The sequence below is a fragment of the Leptodactylus fuscus genome, chromosome 5, assembly GCF_031893055.1.
Source record: "Leptodactylus fuscus isolate aLepFus1 chromosome 5, aLepFus1.hap2, whole genome shotgun sequence".
Classification (NCBI taxonomy): Eukaryota; Metazoa; Chordata; class Amphibia; order Anura; family Leptodactylidae; genus Leptodactylus; species Leptodactylus fuscus.
Genome location: NC_134269.1, coordinates 117,839,831 through 117,861,411, shown reverse-complemented (window position 1 = coordinate 117,861,411; position 21,581 = coordinate 117,839,831). Strand labels below are relative to the sequence as shown.

General features: G+C 43.1%; 1 protein-coding gene across 1 annotated transcript in view; it reads right to left on the bottom strand.

Moving 5' to 3' along the window:
- PRKAR2B (protein kinase cAMP-dependent type II regulatory subunit beta) overlaps positions 1–20,161 on the bottom strand; it is a 61,276-nt gene extending 41,115 nt beyond the window's left edge. The window contains exon 1 of the mRNA XM_075274128.1: positions 19,114–20,161. Coding sequence (XP_075130229.1) covers positions 19,114–19,381 — 268 coding nt within the window. The 5' untranslated portion in view covers positions 19,382–20,161. The remainder of the gene's footprint in view (positions 1–19,113) is intronic.
- Between the last annotated feature and the right edge of the window lie 1,420 nt (positions 20,162–21,581).

Sequence of the window (21,581 nt, the reverse complement as noted above, 5' to 3'; positions counted from 1 at the left end):
AAATGCGCAATATGCATTAAACCAAAATTTGACCGGTGCAAAAGTATGGGCACCCTTATCATTTTATTGATTTGAATTCCCCTAACTACTTTTTACTGACTTACTGAAGCACAAAATTGGTTTTGTAACCTCAGTGAGCTTTGAACTTCATAGCCAGGTGTATCCAATCATGAGAAAAGGTATTTAAGGTGGCCAATTGCAAGTTGTTCTACTATTTGAATCTCCTCTGAAGAGTGGCATCATGGGCTACTCAAAACAACTCTCAAATGATCTGAAAACAAAGATTGTTCAACATAGTTGTTCAGCGGAAGGATACAAAAAGCTGTCTCAGAGATTTAACCTGTCAGTTTCCACTGTGAGGAACATAGTAAGGAAATGGAAGACCACAGGGACAGTTCTTGTTAAGCCCAGAAGTGGCAGGCCAAGAAAAATATCAGAAAGGCAGAGAAGAAGAATGGTGAGAACAGTCAAGGACAATCCACAGACCACCTCCAAAGAGCTGCAGCATCATCTTGCTGCAGATGGTGTCACTGTGCATCGGTCAACTATACAGCGCACTTTGCACAAATAGAAGCTGTATGGGAGAGTGATGAGAAAGAAGCCGTTTCTGCACGTACGCCACAAATAGAGTTGCCTGAGGTATGAAAAAGCACATTTGGACAAGCCAGCTTCATTTTGGAAACAAAAATTGAGTTGTTTGGTTATAAAAAAAGGCGTTATGCATGGCGTCCAAAAAGAAACAGCATTCCAAGAAAAACACATGCTACCCACTGTAAAATTTGGTGGAGGTTCCATCATGCTTTGGGGCTGTGTGGCCAATGCCGGCATCGGGAATCTTGTTAAAGTTGAGAGTCGCATGGATTCCACTCAGTATCAGCAGATTCTTGAGAATAATGTTCAAGAATCAGTGACGAAGTTGAAGTTACGCCGGGGATGGATATTTCAGCAAGACAATGATCCAAAACACCGCTCCAAATCCTCAGGCATTCATGCAGAGGAACAATTACAATGTTCTGGAATGGCGATCCCAGTCCCCAGACCTGAATATCATTGAACATCTCTGGGATGATTTGAAGCGGGCTGTCCATGCTCGGCGACCATCTAACTTAACTGAACTTGAATTGTTTGTCCAAAATACCTTTATCCAGGATCCAGGAACTGATTAAAAGCTACAGGAAGCGACTAGAGGCTGTTATCTTTGCAAAAGGAGGATGTACTAAATATTAATGTCACTTTTCTGTTGAGGTGCCCATACTTTTGCACCGGTCAAATTTTGGTTTAATGCATATTGCGCATTTTCTGTTAGTACAATAAACCTCATTTCAATCCTGAAATATTACTGTGTCCATCAGTTATTAGATATATCAAACTGAAATGGCTGTTGCAAATACCAAAATATTTAGAACTAAAAATGATTAAGATTAATAGGGGTGCCCAAACTTTTTCATAGGACTGTATATACAGAGCAGGCACAAAGGGTGTTAGATTTCAGGAGGAGAGGGGGGGGGGGTTGTTAGTAGTTGGTGAGACAATGTAAGCAATTGGTGGAGACATTTGCTAGAGACAATGTGATAATTGGTGGAGACAATGTAAACACTTACAGGTCCTTATCAGATCACACGCTACTGTAAAAAGACATGAACCCCTGTGATGCATTAAGCCCACACTCTAGTGTCTGAAACAGTGTCATGAATTTATATTCATGTATGCGCCTTTCTCTCTTAGATCTGAAATTCCCTCTCAAAATCAGAATTTTCATGTCATTGGTGATGTTGTGGTCCCCCCTGCAAAAATGTTTTGACACGGGAAGGTCAGTTCTTTGTTCTTTAATAGTATGGCGATGTGAGTTCATGCGCAGTCTGAGCTGCTGTCCGGTCTCTCCAACATACAGATTTTCAGTGGAGCATTTGGTACACATAATTAAATACACTACATTGGATGTGCTGCAGGTGAAGGTACCTGGAATGTTATATTCCTTGTTCGAGTTAGGTATCTCTATCCTGTCGGTGGTCAGTATGTGGGGGCAGGTTTTGCACCTCTTATTTCCACATGGAAATGTTCCTGCGTTGGTTGGGGATGATAATGAGCTACTGACCATCATATTCCTGAGGTTTGGTGGCTGTCTATAGCACAGGAGAGGGGGGTCCGGAAATATGGAAATGTTTTTAAATTTGCTTTGACAAAGGAGCCTTTGCGCTTCGAAACGTTAGCCATTTGTCATCATTATGAGTTAGCCATTAAAAAAGGTATCAACTACTGAAGATCACCAAGTTTTCATGTTTTTTTATATTTCCAACCCACTGGCTAACACGGTACAACAACGAACATTTTCCTTTTATTAAAAAAGAAAAACTGAAAATTTCTCTATAGACTTTGTTTACACAACAGAAAAAAAAATCACGTGGCTATAAGTAACATGCTACTTCCAAGCGTCTAGTGCAGTGTTGGTGCAGTGCGGGCTTGGCCAACTGGTTTGCGCCTTGCTTTTTAGGATACTGTTACGTGCCAGATAAAAAGTGACACTGTAAACTGCATGTAGATGTTGGTCAATCTCATGGCACTTAGACCATACTGTATATAGCTTTTCTTGCCACTGTCAGAAGAACAATAAAGCACACTTTGGAGTGAGACAGGGTGGTCCATTTACACAGATTTCATATTCTTTTGGGTCTATATTCTTTCTTGCATTGATTAGGTTTACAGTTTGATTGTTTATATTTACTGACTATTGGTCTGCAGCTACACAACACTCCTGAACTGTATATCTATATTATTATTATATTATTTATTTTATTTACTAACACCAACATATTCCAGAGCACTTACGATAGGTTCATACTTATGCCTAACCTCTTATTTTGCTTGCAATCCATTTTTATTTATTTTTTTAATGGTCTGGTACAAAGAGGATTCCAAACAGTTACACAGCAGATACCCAAATCCGTCTTATTAGACAGATCAGTCAATGGGTGTCCGTTCAAAAAAAACTGACCGTTTGTGATCTGTTTGTGTACATTTTTGGCCAGCAGGTTTTTTTTTTTTTGTTCCCCTTCTTCATTCTGAGCATGAGAAGAAGGAAAACATATTTCAAAATGGACACAAACTGATTGCTATAAGTTTGTAATCTGCTTTCCATAGACCTCAATGTTAAAAAAACAGATTGGTTGCTGTCCAAGTGGTATACCTATTTTTTAAAAGTAGAAAAAGTCCTGCAAGTCCAACTTTCTGCACTGCCCAAAAGTGTGGATACCAGATGGAAATGCTCCAAATGCACATTTGCGTATGATTTTTACAGCCCATTGAATTCAAAGGGTTTTAAAACAAAACATTTGAAATTAGCTTTTGAGGATTTTGAGATGGTTTCAAAAATTAATTTTGTGCGGAGAGTGAAATGTAGATGTGAATCCAGCCTTATCGGCGAGTGTCTCAAGTAGGGCTCACAAGCTAAGTTCCCTATCAGTATGTCTTTGTGTGAGAGGACTCAGAGGAAAGACACAATGAGAACAAGCAAACTGCATGCAGATGTTGTCACTCGCTGGATTTTAAGTCAAGACTCCAGTGCTAACCACTGAGGCTTGGTTACCATAGGAAACCTGCGGACTCCATAGTCTATAATGGGGTCTGCATGTTTTCCGTTCAGTTCCCCCTCTCATGCAAAGAGGGGAACGAAATTCCCGTATGGAGAACGGGAGCAGATATGAACTGAGCCTGAGTCACCATGCTGCCCATTACTTTGGATAACATCCATTTACTATATTAAATTGATACATTATGCCACTGAAGTGCTGCATTTGCCCAATGGTTTGGAATTACTTTATGTTTTCTTCAGCACTTCTGTGGAGAACAGAACTGATCCAGCTCATTCTAGCAAATACTAAGTTATAGACTGTTTTTATCAATGCAAACATTATGCCACAATTCATGTAAGTGAGGATTTTTACATAACACAATCTGTGCCTGGGAACTTTCCTTTCACCAACACTGTACATCTGGTCTGTGCAGTAAAATATGGCCACAAATATCTGCTAGTGAACATGGCCTTAGGATAAAGTCCCAATTTTAGAGCAGAACTAACTATCTGTAAAACTCTACACGTAATGTTTGAGTCCAATTCCCCATCAGCTTTCCTAAAAGCTACTTTATTTACTGAGATTCTGACAGTAGAGTCCCAGTTACTGCTGCGCTGTCCAGGAAGCAGATCTTCAATGCAAACAGTTAAAGAGCATTGGCTTAGAGAGGAGCCAAAAAATTCTGTCATCATCCCAATACAACTTGAGCTTGACAAACTCTCCAAGAAGACAAAGTCCAGGTTTTGACTTTTATGTTACATGTGCACTTTTCATTTAACAACGTTTCCAATAAGAAACTAAAGTACAAAAACAAAATCCTATACAAATCCGAAGACTGGTGCTTAAAATTGTAAAATGGGTTGGGAAGAATATTGTTTAGAATTAAAACCAGTCCATAACTATAAACATTATTTGTACTTACACTTCAACATCAACATTCAGCCTTTTTCAGTATGATAAACTATTTCATTATATTAATATAAATGGTTGAAAAATATGCAAATCTATTCTCCAGGATGTAATTAGGAGAACAGTGCCTCTGTATGCTGCCCTCTAGGGACAGCCCCCTTAACATCATGCATGACTCAGTGAAAAAGCCTACTGACATGATGCGGAGTTTATTGCCAAATTAGTATTTCTATTCCAAAAGGAACAGATTGCCAGCTATGGACAGCACTGTTTCGGTCTTTTGGACCTCCTCAGCATAGCGCAGGGATACTGATTTGGCAGAGTGAGAGACTATAGACCAGGGTCAGGGGATAATCATACACATTAGGGAGAGTGTGTGCCTACATAGGTGTACAGAGACTTACAAGTCATTCCTGCTCCGCTAGGGATTCTAGGTAAAAAATATGCAAATCTATTCTCCAGGATGTAATTAGGAGAACAGTGCCTCTGTATGCTGCCCTTTAGGGACAGCCCCCTTATAAATGGTTGATCAGTTGATGCAAATAGTCTCATGTAACAGCAGTTATGGGTGCTGACAGTTCATGTGGTTCCCCTTGGTAATAGTACGTGTTAGGCCTAGTTCACATCTGCGTTCGGGTTTCCATTCAGGGAGTCTGCTTGGGGACCCCCCGTATGGAAACCTATCTGCATAAAAAGCACTTATATAAGGAAACACGTGGATCCCACAGACTATAATGGGGTCCGTGTGGTTTCCGCAGAAAAATGCAGAGAGAAAAGTGCTGCTTGCAGTACTTTTCTCTCCGCATATTTCATGTGGATAGTCGAATGGAATGGCCCGAACACAGATGTGAACCGGGCCTTAAAAGAATATTTGAAACCAGATTGATTGCACTTTACAATCCATTCCCTGACTCCTGAATGATCTTAAAAATGCAAGCTGTCACAATGCAATTGTTTTTCTACTGTACGCAACTTTATTGCTATCTATATTTATTGCTATTAGTTATTTCAAAAGTAAAATTGACACCATTAAAGACTGTCTCACCCTACACCCCCGACAACCACTCTACCCAACTGCTCGGTGCTCCTCATCCATAACCTGTTTCTCCACCATCACTGATGAAAAGTTCTCCTCCCTAATCTCCAAATCCCACCTCACCTCCTGCGAGCTTGACCCGATCCAGTCACATCTCATCCCCAAACTCACTGAAGTCATCACTCCAGCCCTAACCCATTTCTTCAACCTATCTCTAGCCAATGGATCCTACCATTCCACCTTCAAAGATGCCACAGTCACACCTATACTTAAGAAACTGTCCCTCGACCCGTGCTCTCCAGCCAACTATTGCCCCATCTCACTGTTCCCATATGCCTCAAAACTGCTTGAGCAATATGTCCACTCCGAACTTTCCTCCTATCTCTCGTCCAACCTGCTCTTTGATGACTACAGTCAGGCATCAGATCCCGTCACTCCATTAAAACTGCCCTAACCAATGTCACTAATGACCTTCTAACTGCTAAAGCCAAGCGCCATTACTCTGTCCTCCTCCTCCTTGACCTCTCCTCTGCCTTTGACACAGTCGACGATTCCCTCTTGTTAGAAACTCTCTCATCCCTTGGTATCTCAGACCTGGCCCTTTCCTGGATCTCCTCATACCTCACCAACCGCACATTCAGCATCTCCCACTCGCATACCACCTCCTCACCACGCCCTCTCTCTGTAGGTGTCCCCCAAGGCTCCACCCTAGGACCCCTCCTGTTCTCTATGAGTTCACCAGTTCCAGATTATTTAGCAGCCGTAGAATCCTTTCTCTCCTCCCGCTTTCTCACACTCAACATGTAGAAAACAGAGTTCATCATCTTCACCCCACCTCGTAAGGCCCCTCTACCTGACCCATCTATCAAAGTTAATGGAACCACGCTCTCCCTGTCCCACGAGTCTGTTGCCTTGGGATAACTCTGGACACCGACCTATCCTTCAGGTTGCACGTTCAAACCCTCAACACCACCTGCCGCCTCCAAGTCAAGAACATCCATTGAATCCTCTCCTTCCTCACCCCAGAAACTGCTAAGTTGCTAGTCCATGCCCTCATAATCTCCCACTTAAGACTACTGAAACTTCTCTATGGCCTCCGAGCGATCACTGTCGCCCCCCCTCCAGTCCAACTTAAAATGTGCTGCTCGTTTAATACAACTCGTACCCCGTTCTTCATCGGCTGCTTCCCTCTGTCAATCCCTTCACTGGTTACCCTTGCCCAGCAAATTGAGTTCAAGTTAATAACGCTGACATACAAAGCCATCCACAACTTGTCCCCTCCATATATCTCTGACCTAATCTCCCGCTACCTGCCCACACGTAACCTCCGATCCTCCAAAGACCTCCTACTCTGCTCTGCTCTCATCCACTCCTCACACAACTGTCTCCAAGACTTCTCTTGTGCATGAACCCTTACTCATTCCAGAGGAGTTCCATCTTTACCAAGACACATAAGACAGACCCCCACAATCACAGGCTTCAAGAAGGCTCTGAAGACTCACCTATTCAGGAAGGGCTACAACCTCCAATAACACTAATGCCACCACACCACCATCTGAACAGTCTCTCCCCTCACCTTCTGTCTCTATCCCTCATAGACTGTAAGCCCTCGCGGGCAGGGCCCTCTACCCACTGTGCCAGTCAGTCATTGTTAGTATTGTATCTGTTAGTATATTTTGTGTACTGTATGTAAACCCTCAAATGTAAAGTACCATGGAATTAATGGTGCTATATAAATAAATGATGATGATAATAATAATAATAGTAATAGCAGAAATGAAACCTTTAAAAAAGAGCTATTTTCAGCAACTATCAGTTATGTATCACAATAGGTCATTGTGTTAACTAATCTTATGTTATCTAATCCATCCTTAGAAACCCCTTGTGCAATCATGTAAATTGTAGTTTTATTTAAGCAAGCAAGAAAACTAGCCTTCTTTGGGCATCACCATTTGTAAAATTGATTATGGTGACAAAATTACCAGAAAGAAAGACCTCTTTTCCGAAATAAGTCAATGTACTGTTCTGAGAACTTAAAGGGGTTGTCCCATGAAAAGCATCCCATCTATACTGCTAGTTTATGTGAATTTAAGACTTTTCCTAAATACATTGCTTTATCAAAACTGCTTTGTTTGGCAGTGGTTAAGTGCCAACATAGGAGCTGGCTGCCTTAAAAGACGGGCAGTCAGTGAGCCGCAGCGTCTAGGACTAAGAGTACCGGGGCTAACCATAAGAGTCACCGGGAAGTGCAGTTTTAACTGCAGGAAGATATCATTGTTAGGTACTGCAGCATCGATGAATAAGGGACTTTGTAGAGACAAAGTAGGTGATTGAACTTTTAGTTAGACCGCACATCTGGGCTCCTGATGAACTTTTGAATGAAATACAAAGGGGAAACACGTTGAACTTATTAATTGAGCTACAAGACCAGATCATTTGTACTTATTTTACTAGACACGGAGATAGTTGAGAAACAAGGGAGTGAGAGTACAGAGATTTATTAAGCCGCTTGCATCACGTCTTATACGGCAATATTGTCTGATCTCTCCACCCGTGAATTTAACTCTCCGGTGTTTCCATTATTTGGGATTTAGAAGTCCTTTGTTTTATTAGGGGGATACACTGACAGTAGTGACTCTGAGAGTGGAAGCAAAATTGCTCTTAACTTAGTTTAGTTATTGCTAACACACTGGATGTACTGTGACCAGACCTTTTATGGTTGTGCATAGTGGTATTAGTATATTTTGCCATTTAGGTGGCAGTATTGTTATCAGTTCCTGCATCTATCTATGCATATATTGAATTGTCACAACCAGTATTTTTATTTTAAATGCTTAGGATATTTTATGATAGTATATTAAAAGTTAAGTTTTAGAATTACTCACCATTTCTGTGATTTGGTTCAAAAGACTAGCCAAGAGCTAAACAAGTATGCATAAATGTGATCCAAAAAATAGAAAGGCTTCAAATGCATACAATTATGCACCTATAAAATAGCTTATATTTTCAGTGTTGTCTATGTGACCTATTTCTTGGCACAAGAAAAACAGTTAATATGTAATGCATAAAAAAAATGTTCTGCTGGCTGCTAAAAAGAACAGTTTTATCTTTCTCATCTTAAAGTGAAATGTCATATTTTTCCTTCATAAATCAGCAGAATACATGAAACTTGGTAGTATATTTTGTTTGGCAAAAGTGGCATCTTCATAAGTCCCACTTTTTCAGCCTGCAGACACTATAATGTTCAGAAAACTTCTCGGTTCTCAAAAAAATCTCAGTGTTCTCATACTTAATACCTGGCTAACAGTAATGGAATAGAAAGCAAATATATACATATATAGAACCTGTCTGCTAAAAAAAAGTGGTTACCCACAGACTCCATGCACTACAATGGGGCTCACCAGGTGTCTGTCAGGATTCGCACAGTTTTATTCTGAAACTGGTGGAGATAAAAGTCCTCCATGCAGGACTTTTACCTCCACCAATTTTAGATGCAGCGGAGTCACTGAAGGATGCAGATGTGAGCTTAAAGGGGCTCTATCAGCAAAATCATGCTGATAGAGCCCCACATATGCGTGAATAGCCTTTAAAAAGGCTATTCAGGTACCGTAAATGTTATATTAAACTACCCCCCAGTTTTAAAATAATACCCTAAAAAAGAATGTTATCTACTTACGCATCGTGCACGCCGGGTGGGCATTCAGGGTGCGCCGTCTTCTTCATCCACGCCTCCTCTTCCTCCGATGTGCTCGGGTCCCGTCCTCCTCCGGCGCTCGCGAACTGTCATTGATAAAAAAAAATGGCCTGGGCGCCTGCGCAGTAGCCGTAGTAGAAGCCGCATGCTACTGCGCATGCGCCCAGGCCATTTTTTTTTATATCAGTGTCAGTTCGCGAGCGCTGGAGGAGGACGGGACCTGATGACATCAGAGGAAGAGGAGGCGTGGATGAAGAAAAAGACACACCCTGAATGCCCGCCCATCGTGCACGATGCGTAAGTAGATCACATTCTTTTTTAGGGTATTATTTTAAAACTGGGGGGTAGTTTAATATAACATTTACGGTGCCTGAATAGCCTTTTTAAAGGCTATTCACGCATATGTGGGACTCTATCAGCATGATTTTGCTGATAGAGCCCCTTTAAGCATGACAGGATGATTGTCACCAAGGCATCCACACAAAAATCTGCAACAAACAGGACATGTGTTGCAACAAACTATAACCTTTGACAAACACATAATAAAAAATGTTAGTAATCCCAAACAGGTAGAAAAATAAACCTATAAGGGTATGTTCACACAGAGTTTTTTTTGTAAGCGGATTTTGACGTGGAATCTGCCTAGCGATTTTTTTTTTCAGCTAGCGGGAAAAAAGCGACATGCCCTATCTTCACGCAGATTCCGCAGCTGAGTCAGCTGCGGCTTGAGACTCCCTCCTGATTGGGCCCATTCACTGGGTCTAATCTAGAGTGGGATGCCGATGCACTGCATTGGCATCCCGACGCAGCTAGCTGTGCAAAAAAAACACACGGCAGAAAAACTTTCTGCCGTGTGAACGCACCCTAAGACTACATGTCTGAGTTAGAATCAATGATAACTTATAATAAAATTTAAAGCAGACTTTCAGTGAATACATAATTTCCATATCTGCACCTCTATCTGGTCATGTATAAAGCTGGTCTTACACGACCGTAGTGGTTTTGCGGATCCGCAACACAAATTTCACTTTAAAAATTAATTCCGCAGACATCCGCAAAGTGCATCCGCAACGTTCCGTGTGTATCAGTATTATGCGGATCCGCAAAAAACAAAACACACCACAAAACACATATGTTGATATCCGCAATTGCGGATATACACTGATGAATGTTCAGTGTATATCCGCAAAAATGCACGCGCCCATAGACTTCTATTGGACCTTCCGTGCCGTGCCGTAAAAGCATGGCCATTACGGACATGTGGTATACTGTCCGGACCACGGTTGCGGCACGCCACACCACTGACAAAATCGTGTATTTGATTGTGTAAGAGGCCTCATAGAAAATTATGGGACCGTAAATGGTCCGCAATTTTGAGCCCGCAATTGCGGACCATTTGCGGTGCAAAACTACGGTCGTGTAAGACCAGCCTCACACCCTTCAATCAGAATCTTTCTCAACTCATATTTTACCTGCTTTCTTCTCCTCTATGGTATGCTATTAATCCCATGATGCCTCAGCATTGTATCATATGTGCAGCTAGACACAGTACCATCTCTGCCTGCTGGAAATATTGATTATTATGAGAGAGTTATTACTGTCCACTGTATATTCACTTCAATAAGCTATAACAGCTATTGTATATAGTTTGGAAGGCTGAACTGTCATCTACTTCATCTAACTGTGTGACAGAACCTGTGGAGAACCAGTGTAGTCCATGCAATTTCATCATACAGGAACTTCTGGTGTCAGCATGAGTAACACATAGATCCCCACAGACTCCACTATATAAGCGTGTCACCGCAGCCTGATTCACACTGTTACTATGCAACAGCCCTGTGTGATATATAAAAATAGAAGCAGCTGAAAAAAACAGCTAAGAATATTCATGAAATTCCATACAGGAGCACATGGGAAAGCTGTTTTAACTGAACATGTTTAATTAAGAGGGGTTGACTCGTAAGGACAACTCCAGTCTGTATGTTCTATCAAGGACCCATTACATGAGCAAGCACAGAGAGTCGCCACATAATAAGGATTAGTATGTAGGGCACAAATATGTCTGAATCTCAGAGTTCCACACAGAACCTTGTGCGCTTACCAAGAACAGAATCAGACATGAAAGCTGCATTATAACTGCAGCTTGTATCACATTGAAATCAATGGGAGGCTTTATAACCCATTGATTTCAATGTGTAGCACGCGTAAGCCGGCACCCATTGAAGTGAATGGGATCTGTTTTGAAGCGCCTCGCTCTGACACGTGTTTACGTGTCTAAATGAGCTGCGTGGGAACGGAGCCTTACATGGCAGTCATTCATGTACTTCTTGCTGTTCTGGCTCATAGAGAGGGTTCCCGAGTATGGGATTCCCCACTATGAAGTCAGTATGTCCCTACAAGGGATAGGAAGAGGGATTACTACATAAGACAAGCCTTTTATAGCTTCAACAAGCTCATGATTCCTACTCCGTCATTTCACCAATTTATGTTCACACTATATAAACATTGTAAGTACAGCTGATATAACACCTACAGTGGAGATCACATCTTACAGAAAAAGTAGGGCTCAAAGTGTATCTGTGTGAAGTATACATTGTGTATTTGTCAATATGCCATATATTTTCATATGCTATAATAATTACACAGCCCCTCGCACGGACCAGTGATTATACAAGGCCATGTGTATGGGGCCATAGAAAATAATGGTCAGTGTGCTAACCATTAGAAACACAGCTAGCACACTGATGAAGCACATGACCGAGTGCAGGAAGCCTTAGAGCAGACCTGGGCAATGTCCGGCCCACGGGCCACATCCGGCCCTCTGACTGCTTCTATCCGGCCCGCATAGCTAGTGGAAGGTTTTTCAAGGATGTGTGATGATGTCATCACAGCCTATCACCAGGATAGACTATGACTCGTTAGTAGTCGGGGCCACACGGGACTGTGTGCTTGCTGCAAGCTGCCGGCAATGCAGGCTGCTGGATGATAAAGAGAGAAGAGACAGCATGTCTAAGCAAGAGGGGGCAACTAGGGGCAGTTAAACTTAATGCACATGTAGGGGGGACATTAAACTAGGGGGCAGATGGAGGGTGACATTAAACTTGGGCAGCTGGAGGAGGATATTAAACCATGGGGGTAGCTGGAGCAGGACATGTCTGCCTCTAGTTGCCCCCAGTTTAATGTCCCCTCTAGTTTCTGCTGGTTTATACTGGGGCACCAGGAGAGGGACTTAATACTGTGGGACATTTGGAGGGAAACGTTATAATGTGTGTGTGGGGGGGGGGGGGTATAATGTTAGGGTGACTGTAGGAGGATTTTACTTTGTGGGGCACATGGAAAACTGATTGAGAATGGGTGAAGTCAGCGGAGAAGTGGGTGGAGCTAAATTTGCCACAACGCGCATGGCCCTCTAGAACCGTTACAATTTCTCATGTGGCCCCATGGGAAAATTAATTGCCCACCCCTGCCTTAGAGTATGGCTTTCCCAACATATATGATAAAGGGAAACCCCTAGCATAGGCAATAGAAGATAATGACAGACAGGCCCCAGATGTCATTGTAATGGGACACCGCCCCGGAGATCTGAGTGCCAGCAATCCCCGAAAAAATGGCACCTCATTCTGCTCTGACCATGGTGCCAGGGGTGGTTAATGCCCGCTCTTGAGTGGCCATCATATTTAAAAACCCGACATCCGCTGTACTATTACTGTGGATGTCAGGAAGGAGTTGACTAATTCTTCAATTTATTTTCAATGTTAGAAGACTTATAAGTTAGAGACATGGCCGGAGCCTCCGCAGCATTGTGTGGGGTTGGTGGTCTCCTCCTGAGTCGGACAGGGGACTTCCGGTTTTCAGCCTAATTGCGTTCCACAGCTCCTAACTGCCGCTGACTGTTCAGTTGTAGCTTGAGTACTGATAATTAAGCACCATCTTGTGCCTGATTGCCCGTGTTTCTGATCCCTTGCCTTGACTTTTGACCCTGCCTTTGCCTCCAGACTTGTGTACTGTGCCTGCTCCTGTTTATGACCCCGGCTTGCCCCTAGACCTCTGCTTCCTGAACACCATTTTGTACTGCTCTACCACTCCTGTTACCAACTTGGCCTCCCTTTGGATTTCCCACTGTACTACGTTGCCCTCTTATTGTCGAACCAGATTATACGACTACGCTTTTACTCTCTGCTACCACCTGGCCACAGCCTTTTGTATCCATGGATGTGTACCGCTACCCAAGACAACTGCTGGTAAGAGTTCTTAGTGTCTGGTTCTACTGTGATTTGTGGTGCGCTGTGTGTTTGGCGTTTCATGACCCCTACCGTTCTACCCAGCGGTGCAGCCAAGTCCATCACCACCAGCTGGGCCTCTGGTGAACATCATTGTGGGGTTGGAGTTGGTGAGGCCTGAGGGTGTTGGCCACACGGCACCATATTAACCATTTTGATCAGTGTATCTAGTATTGTTTCTCACTAATTGTTCAGATCTGCATCTGTTATCCTAACAAAAATTTCCCAAACCAATTCTTTTAGGAACCATGTCCGCTCTAAAGGGGATTTTAGGGAACACCATTGCCAATTTTAGGGGACACCACAGCCGTCGGCTGTATCATACAGTGGAGACCTGGAGCTAATGCCAGCAAACAGTGATTGCAATGACTTTCCTGGCATGCCATTTTTTACATGATCGTCGGCCCATGGAATGAGATAAGGGTTGGTGATCCTTTACTATGACATCCGGGAGCCTATTGAAGTCTCTCAGGCTTGTCTGGCATTGATTTTCAAGATCCCTAGGGGCCTAATAATTAGAGTAAAAAAAATAAAAATAAAACCATGTAAAAAATATATTAAAATCAACCTCCCCTTTTCCCCAAGAACACATATGACTTTGGCTCAAAAAATGAAGCAAATTCTGCAACAAGATATATTTGGATATAGGAATATATATATGATTTCAATCATAATCTAATGGGGAAGTTTGTGTTCCGAAAAAGGTCAGAGATTAAATATTGTTCTTATGAATAATAATATTGCTCTAAGAGGTAGAAAATAATGATGTACACTGCATGCACAGTATGCTCGTGTAAGCGGCCACAAGAAAATGGCTGCACAGACATCTGCAGTCGGCTCTGCCCGAAGCCCGATGGCAGAGTTGACTGTGCATGCCTGGGATTTAGATCCCGAAAACACCAGTACCAGAAGAAGACATCGTAGAGGATGCAGAGGAGAGGCGTGCTAGTAGAAGATGGAGCCGGTGCTGGAGAGTTTTCAAGCAGCAGAGGAGATGCACCCAGTGCTGTGAAAACTCATTAGCATAATGAAGAGAACCGGGACGGGCAACCAAAATTATTAGGGGAATGGGTGGTTTGGAGTACAACAATAGAATAGCAAACTTGGGGTTATTCAGTTTAGAGAAAAGACGTCTACGGGGAGATCTAACAACAATGTACTGTACAAATACATGAAGGGACAATACAAAGAACTTTCTAAGGATCTTTTAACTCCTAGGCCAGTGACAGTGACAAGAGGACATCCACTATGTTTGGAGGAGAGAAAGTTTCACCAGAAACATAGAAGGGGATTCTTCACAATAAGAACAGCGAGGCTATGGGACTCTCTGCCCCAGGAAGTAGTGATGGCGGATTCATTAAACAAGTTCAAAGAGAGCCTGGATGCCTTTCTTGAAGAGAAAAAAATAATAGGTTACTCTAGATTTTAAGGACATATTGAGCCAGGGTTTTTATACTGACTGACAGATTTGGAGTTGGGAAGGAATTTTTTCTGCTGAAATGGGGAAATTGGCATGAGCCTCATGGGGTTCCCCTGGATCAACACTGTAGGGATTGTAGGGATTGTAGGGTGGGTTGGACTTGATGGACTAATGTCTTTATCCAACCTCATCTACTATGTAACTATGGAATAACTGCCGAACAGCGGCGCGGAGAAGAATTCTAAAGGTAGGAGAATAGCCTTTCTAAAGCCTATTCCGATGTGGTGTTTGTGGAATATGGGATTCTAATGATAGAATCCCTTTAAAGTCATTAATGAATAGTCTCAAGAAGGATCTGAACCTGGAGAGTTCGGAAAATATTTTGGGAACAGTAATTGTAGAATCTTGTCCACAAACATGCACAATTTGTGATGAACAAAAGCAAGTTCAACTCTCTGAGCATCAGGATTGTTGCGTAGTATAATTGCTAGTGGTTCTAAGGCTGGGATAAAGAGAAATGAAGATAAAGAGCATCCCTGTCATATTTCTCGCTTGATAGGAAACAAATCTGATCTAAAGCCTCTGTAACAAACAAAGGCCTGCAGATTAGCATAAAGTACTCATAGCCAGGCTAGAAATGATTGTGGAAATCCCTTGTGTTGTAGTAATGTAAATAAATAAGGCAATGCCAGGGAATCAGAGGTCTTTTGGATGTCTAAATATGGTAACATGGTAGGGATGCCCCTCATGATGCGCACATGAAACAAGTGGGTCATCCAACTTTTGAGATTACACGTATGGAAAACCTTACACTTTTCCTGCATGACACTGCTGAAACCTTTAATAACACCTGGTACTATTGGATGGAATTCCAACGTACCGACGAATGTCAGACACTTCTTGGGTCTGTGCACCTCCATAGACCTACAGTAGGATACTCTGGTCCTTGTGGCCACTGATCAGCTACTTGTCTGCGACTTTATTGCAACTCTTTATCTGGCGATGCATGGAGTTTTTTCGTTATTGCTGATTGAGAATCTGGAACATTCTGACCTCTGAGCCCACCCCCAGATTTTGTTACTCTCCCCCTTTTTTTTCTCTTTGTGCGTGTCTTTGATTCACTTATTTTCCTCTTCCTTCTCTAGTCCTCTTTTTAAGGGGGCGTTCACACTACCGTCAGTGTCCGACAGGTAGTGTCCGCTCCTAGTGTCCATTCAAAATCTCGCACGGACATTAGGAGCAGACACTAGCTGTGTCCGTGACACTTGTCATTCATTTAAATGGCGATCGGGTGCGTTCTTTTGCACTCCGTGCCTGTCCTTCACTGTCCGCTTGTAAAGATGTCCGACTTTTCAAGCGGACAGAAAAACCCGACATGTAGGTTTTTTCTGTCCGCTTGAAAAGTCGGACATCATACATGCGGACAGTGAAGGAAGGGCACGGAGTGCAAAAGAACGCACCCGATCTCCTTTTAAATGAATGACAAGTGTCACGGACACAGCTAGTGTCTGCTCCTAATGTCCGTGCGAGATTTTGAATGGACACTAGGAGCGGACACTACCTGTCGGACACTGACGGTAGTGTGAACGCCCCCTAACTCGATTCTCCCTCCCTTACTTCTCTTCCCTTTCCCATAACCTTTATCAAGGGTTTTGTACCCTGTTGCCTATAGTATATACTGTTTGCATTATTTATTTTTTTGTCGTTTTATTTTTTTCTTTTTATTATTATTTATTTTATCTCTTTTCCTGAAAAACAATAAACCTTGAATTGAAAAAAAGAAAGTGTGTCACCAAACAAATATTATTGGGCGTCTGATGTCTGGGGAAACAACTGACCAGGTCTTTTCCTATGATTAATGGCAGAGCTGAAAGGCTTGGATTTTAGTGACGCTAGGTTCACACTTGCATTTGCGTTTCTGTTCGGGGGTGCACTTGGGGAGCACAAACCTAATACGCTTAAAAAAAATGGTTACCCTCTGAAACCCACAGACCCCATAGACTATAATGGCATCCACTGAACTTCCACCTGAATGGGGCAGAAAATGCGGAGATAAAAGAGCTACTTGCAGGACTTTTCTCTCTGCATTTTTAAAGCGGAATGGGGAACAGAATCCACCAACAGAGACCCAGCACATGTATGAACCTAGCCTAAGGATAGGTGAGACTTTTCTGTAATAAAGGGCTGTAAAGCCGTTAGTGCCTGAACGTTTTCTGAGTTTAAGGCCGGGTTCACACAGGGTTTTTTGGTCCGGAACATGAGGCGGAAGCCACCTCAGGTTCCGGTCCAAAATACGGGTAGCTGCAACTGGATGCCAATGCAGTGCACCGGCATCCAGTCACGCACTCCGCTCTGGATTAGGCCCAAATGAATGGGCCTAGTCAGGAGGAGGGAGTGTCTTCAGGCGGATTCGCAAGGTGACTCCGCCTGAAGAATGAGCATATTCATTCTTTTTTCCGGGAGCCGAAACAAACCGCTCCTGGAAAAAAGAACTGACCGGCTCCCACTGAGGCGGATACAGACTCAAAATACCCCATGTGAACTCAGCCTAAGGATTTTTATGACTTCTATATTCACTGGTGACAACGCCAAGTCAAGGAATTCTTCAGGACTCTGGGACGGAGAGTCTCTGTAGGTAAGAAGAAATCTGGTCTAGAGATGTGGACTGCTGATGGTGTCAGTTCTATTGTCTGCACTAGGAGGATAACACACCCGAAGCCACACCCCCCCATGCATCTAAAGTCACAGATAAGTAGACATGTGTACAATATATAAGTTTATCTTAAGAGACATTGCAACAGATGATCACAAGAAAACTCATAAATGTTTTAAGTAAATTTATGATTTTGCTGCATTTATGGCCATCCATGCAGCCTACTGGTCGTGTATTGGACACCTCTGCTGGACAATTTGGCTCTTATCAAAGTTGTTCAGATCTTTACTCTTGATCATATTTTCTCAATTTCAACACATTAATATTAAGAATTGATGGATCTCTAGATGCGTAATGTACCCTCTTTCCCCCTCTTTCTGTCCTTTGACAAGTGCCACTGCCAGTAAATACACTTGTCAGCTGGGGTATAGGTAGAACAAAACCTACCTATACCCTTTCTCCTTACCAAAATCCACTACCACACTCTGTTGAATTTGATGTACTTATGTCTTTTTTTAACAGTCCCATGCATCTGTATCTTATTTTTGCTGTATGGAACAGGAATAGATCCCAGTATACATGTCAAACCCATTCACAGGTCTTCATTAACCTGAAAGGAGCCAAAAGCAAGTCATTTTGGCGTTTGTCAAGCGAGCACCTTTCTTTTTTAAAAGGACTGTCTGAGATCAGTGGCTACAGCATACACATATTGTTGACGTGACTTCACTGGTACAGGCAAATAAAGACCAGTGAAGAACACGGAAGAGATGGTGCTGGAGTGGTGGGGGATGCAACAGGTAAGTAATGCTTCTGTTGCTATTTTAAACCATTCCCTACCTTTGGCCCCTTCTGTATAATCTGATAAGCTTTTAACTGTATAGGAAAGTAAAGTGTACCGCCAAAAAATGTATAACAAAAATTAAGGTCAATGGGTGACATATGTCACTGTATGCCTATACAGTGGAGCCTTCCATCTGAGACATATGTCAGGAAATCTTGATAAAGGCCTTGGAAACAATCTACACAGAAATGCATATCATATATATATATATACATATATACTGCATATCTACTATACATGCACACATACTGACGTGCTTATGCACATGTATAGATCATGAACAGACATACTGACATATATTATATGTGTGTATAATGTGTATGTATGTCATCAATATATATATATATATATATATATATATATATATATATATAGACATTATACACATATATAATTGACACATGCATTATATAGATTTATACATACATATTACACATACAAATCCATATTATGCACACATATATGATACACACCTATTATACACATGAGACAAACGCATACACATATATATGATGAAAAGACATGCACATATACATTCACAAGCATATACATATTATACACATGGACACTAATATAAGCATATAATACACATACTATACATATACATATATATATCTACACAAACATGATACACACAATGGCTTATTATACACATATAATACACTATTTAGTAGCAGACTACTCAAGATGTCCATCATGAATGACACTCACCAATAAATTCCTCCTCATCATCGTCGTCGTCGTCGTCCCCATTCTCAGAGTCGGTCTGCATGGGCTCCTCAGCAAAGTTGACCCCTTTGGAATGCCTGAAGGGTAAGTCCGTGCCATGGCTGAGGGCAGCCCCCTGGCTCTGGGACTCTTTGAGCTGGGTAAAGTACTGCAGGGCGAATTCCAGTAGGTCCTCCGGCTGCTTCCTCAGCACCTCCACGGTAAAGCTCTGCAGCAGTTCCGTCAGCCCCTCTGGGATTTCTATACTCATCCCTGGGGCAACGGTCAGAAGAGGAATGTATAGGGGACAAGGGCGAGCCGCTATATACCCGTACACAGAAGAGCAATGTAGATGGCTGACTATAGGCAGAGCTATGGAAGCGAGCTACAGGCAGCTGCACAATGGCAGCTCCTCCAGGTAATGACTGTGCCACAGACTCATAGGGGCTCACAGCAGATAACCACTGCAATGAATGCTCTTCTCTGGCACACACACGGCCACATCACCTGCTGCCCATACACCTTTGTCTTAGGCAAGCCGCTCTCTAAATACAAATGGATGCCAATCGGCCAATGAATGATACCCTGCAGCACGACATGAGGCAGGAATCAATGCAATGCAATAGACGTGCTGAAGTTACACCGAATCTACAATGACACAAAACACAGGCCCGAAGCGTAAGGGGCAGGCGGGCGGTATCACAGGGCATGAATCCACACAGCGCCTCTCTGCAGCACACTGGCAGCACAATACAGCGGGCACCACGCCACTACTCCGATGCAGTCAGTACACCTTCCCACGCCACTGCTCACAGACTTCCCGGGGAGACGATGTCAAAGAATATCCGCGGGAGGCGACGACAAGCAATGATCAGCGGCCGTCTGCCCCCTGTGCCCTCACCATGGTACTGAGAGGAGATAATCCCACGGACTACCAGAGTCGGGGTTCAGGCTACAGCATCCTCCGCCTACCGCAGTCACCGCCGTATTGTGTCAGCCAAAGAGGAGCCCGCAGCTCCATGTGACCCTCCAGAAACCATGACAACCACCTATCTCTCTCTAAGTGGTCGCTGCTTTTATTCAGCAGAGCTAGCGCGGGAGTCTGGTGGCAGGAAGGATGCTAGGACGTGGCGGCGCCCTATATACAGTATATATATATATATATATATATATATATATATATATATATATATATATATATATATTAGTGTGTGACTGGATTATTACCGCAGCCCGACAGCTGGACTGTCAGACACTGTCCACACAACGCTTAATATCGCCATGGTCTACATCATATTAGAAAACGTATCTACTTATGCCAAGGCATGCAGTGTACATCTAAGAGATCTCACTGACGTCGGGGGGTTGCTGTCCTTCTTCATGAGTTATGAAGGAAAACTTTAATTTGTGTCCATAAAAATCAATGGAGGGGGGTACCTAGGACCTTCCAGTCAGGACACGTTGGTGGGCCCTGTGTAAAGATGTCATAAGTGGGCCCCCCATCACCACCACCTAATAATACCTGACCTGCACAAATTATAATGCTCTGACACAGTATAATGGCTCGCTAGTGGCCCATACAATATACCCCTTATAATGTCCCTCTCCCGGTTGCCCCGACAAATTCATATCCCCCCCACCATGTCACCCCCCCAAGTTGCCCCCACCGTGTCATGTCCCGCTCAGGTTGCCCCCCACACTGACATGTCCCACTCCGGTTGCCCACACAGTATGATGTCCTCACCCCAGGTTGCCCCCAACAGTATAAAGTTCTTCCGTCCCACAGGTTTACCCATAGTATCATGACCTCACCGCAGGTTGCCCCCACAGTATCATATTCCCCTCCACTGACATGCCCCCTTCAGGTTGCCCCCACAGTATCATGTCTTCTCCCCAGGTTGCCCCCCAGTTTCATGCCCCCCTCCCCTTCCCCAGGTTGCCTCCAGAGTTTCGTGGCCTCCATTGTATGTATCAAAAACTTTAATACTTACCTTTCCCCGTTCACTCTTGTCTCTGGTTCCTGAGTCTTTCAGTAGTAACAGGCACACTGTAAGTGATGTCACTACATCGCGTTTCCTGCTCCCAGGACACCAGCAGCAAAGAAAGTGGCTGGGTGGTGAAGCAGGGAGCCGATGGCTCTCTACTTCATCACTGGCTTCAACTGAGTTGGAGTAGCTCGGACCCACTGTCTTGGACAGAAGGAAAGCAAATGTAGGATTGTCCCAATGTCCAATGAATGTATCCTTTCATTCCAATATGGTAATCTCTTACATATATTGTATCATCATTACATTTACACAAATAAAGTTTTATTCAAGAGGACCTTTCACCACTTCTGTCAAGCCCAACTTTTTGCATCATCTAATAGTTGCTAGTTTTGGTGCCTCATGCTATTTAGGCTCTGTACTGATAGGTGGGCAGTGTCAGGCAGCAGCAGGGAAAGGGTGTGATTCTGAAATCTTACACTGTCA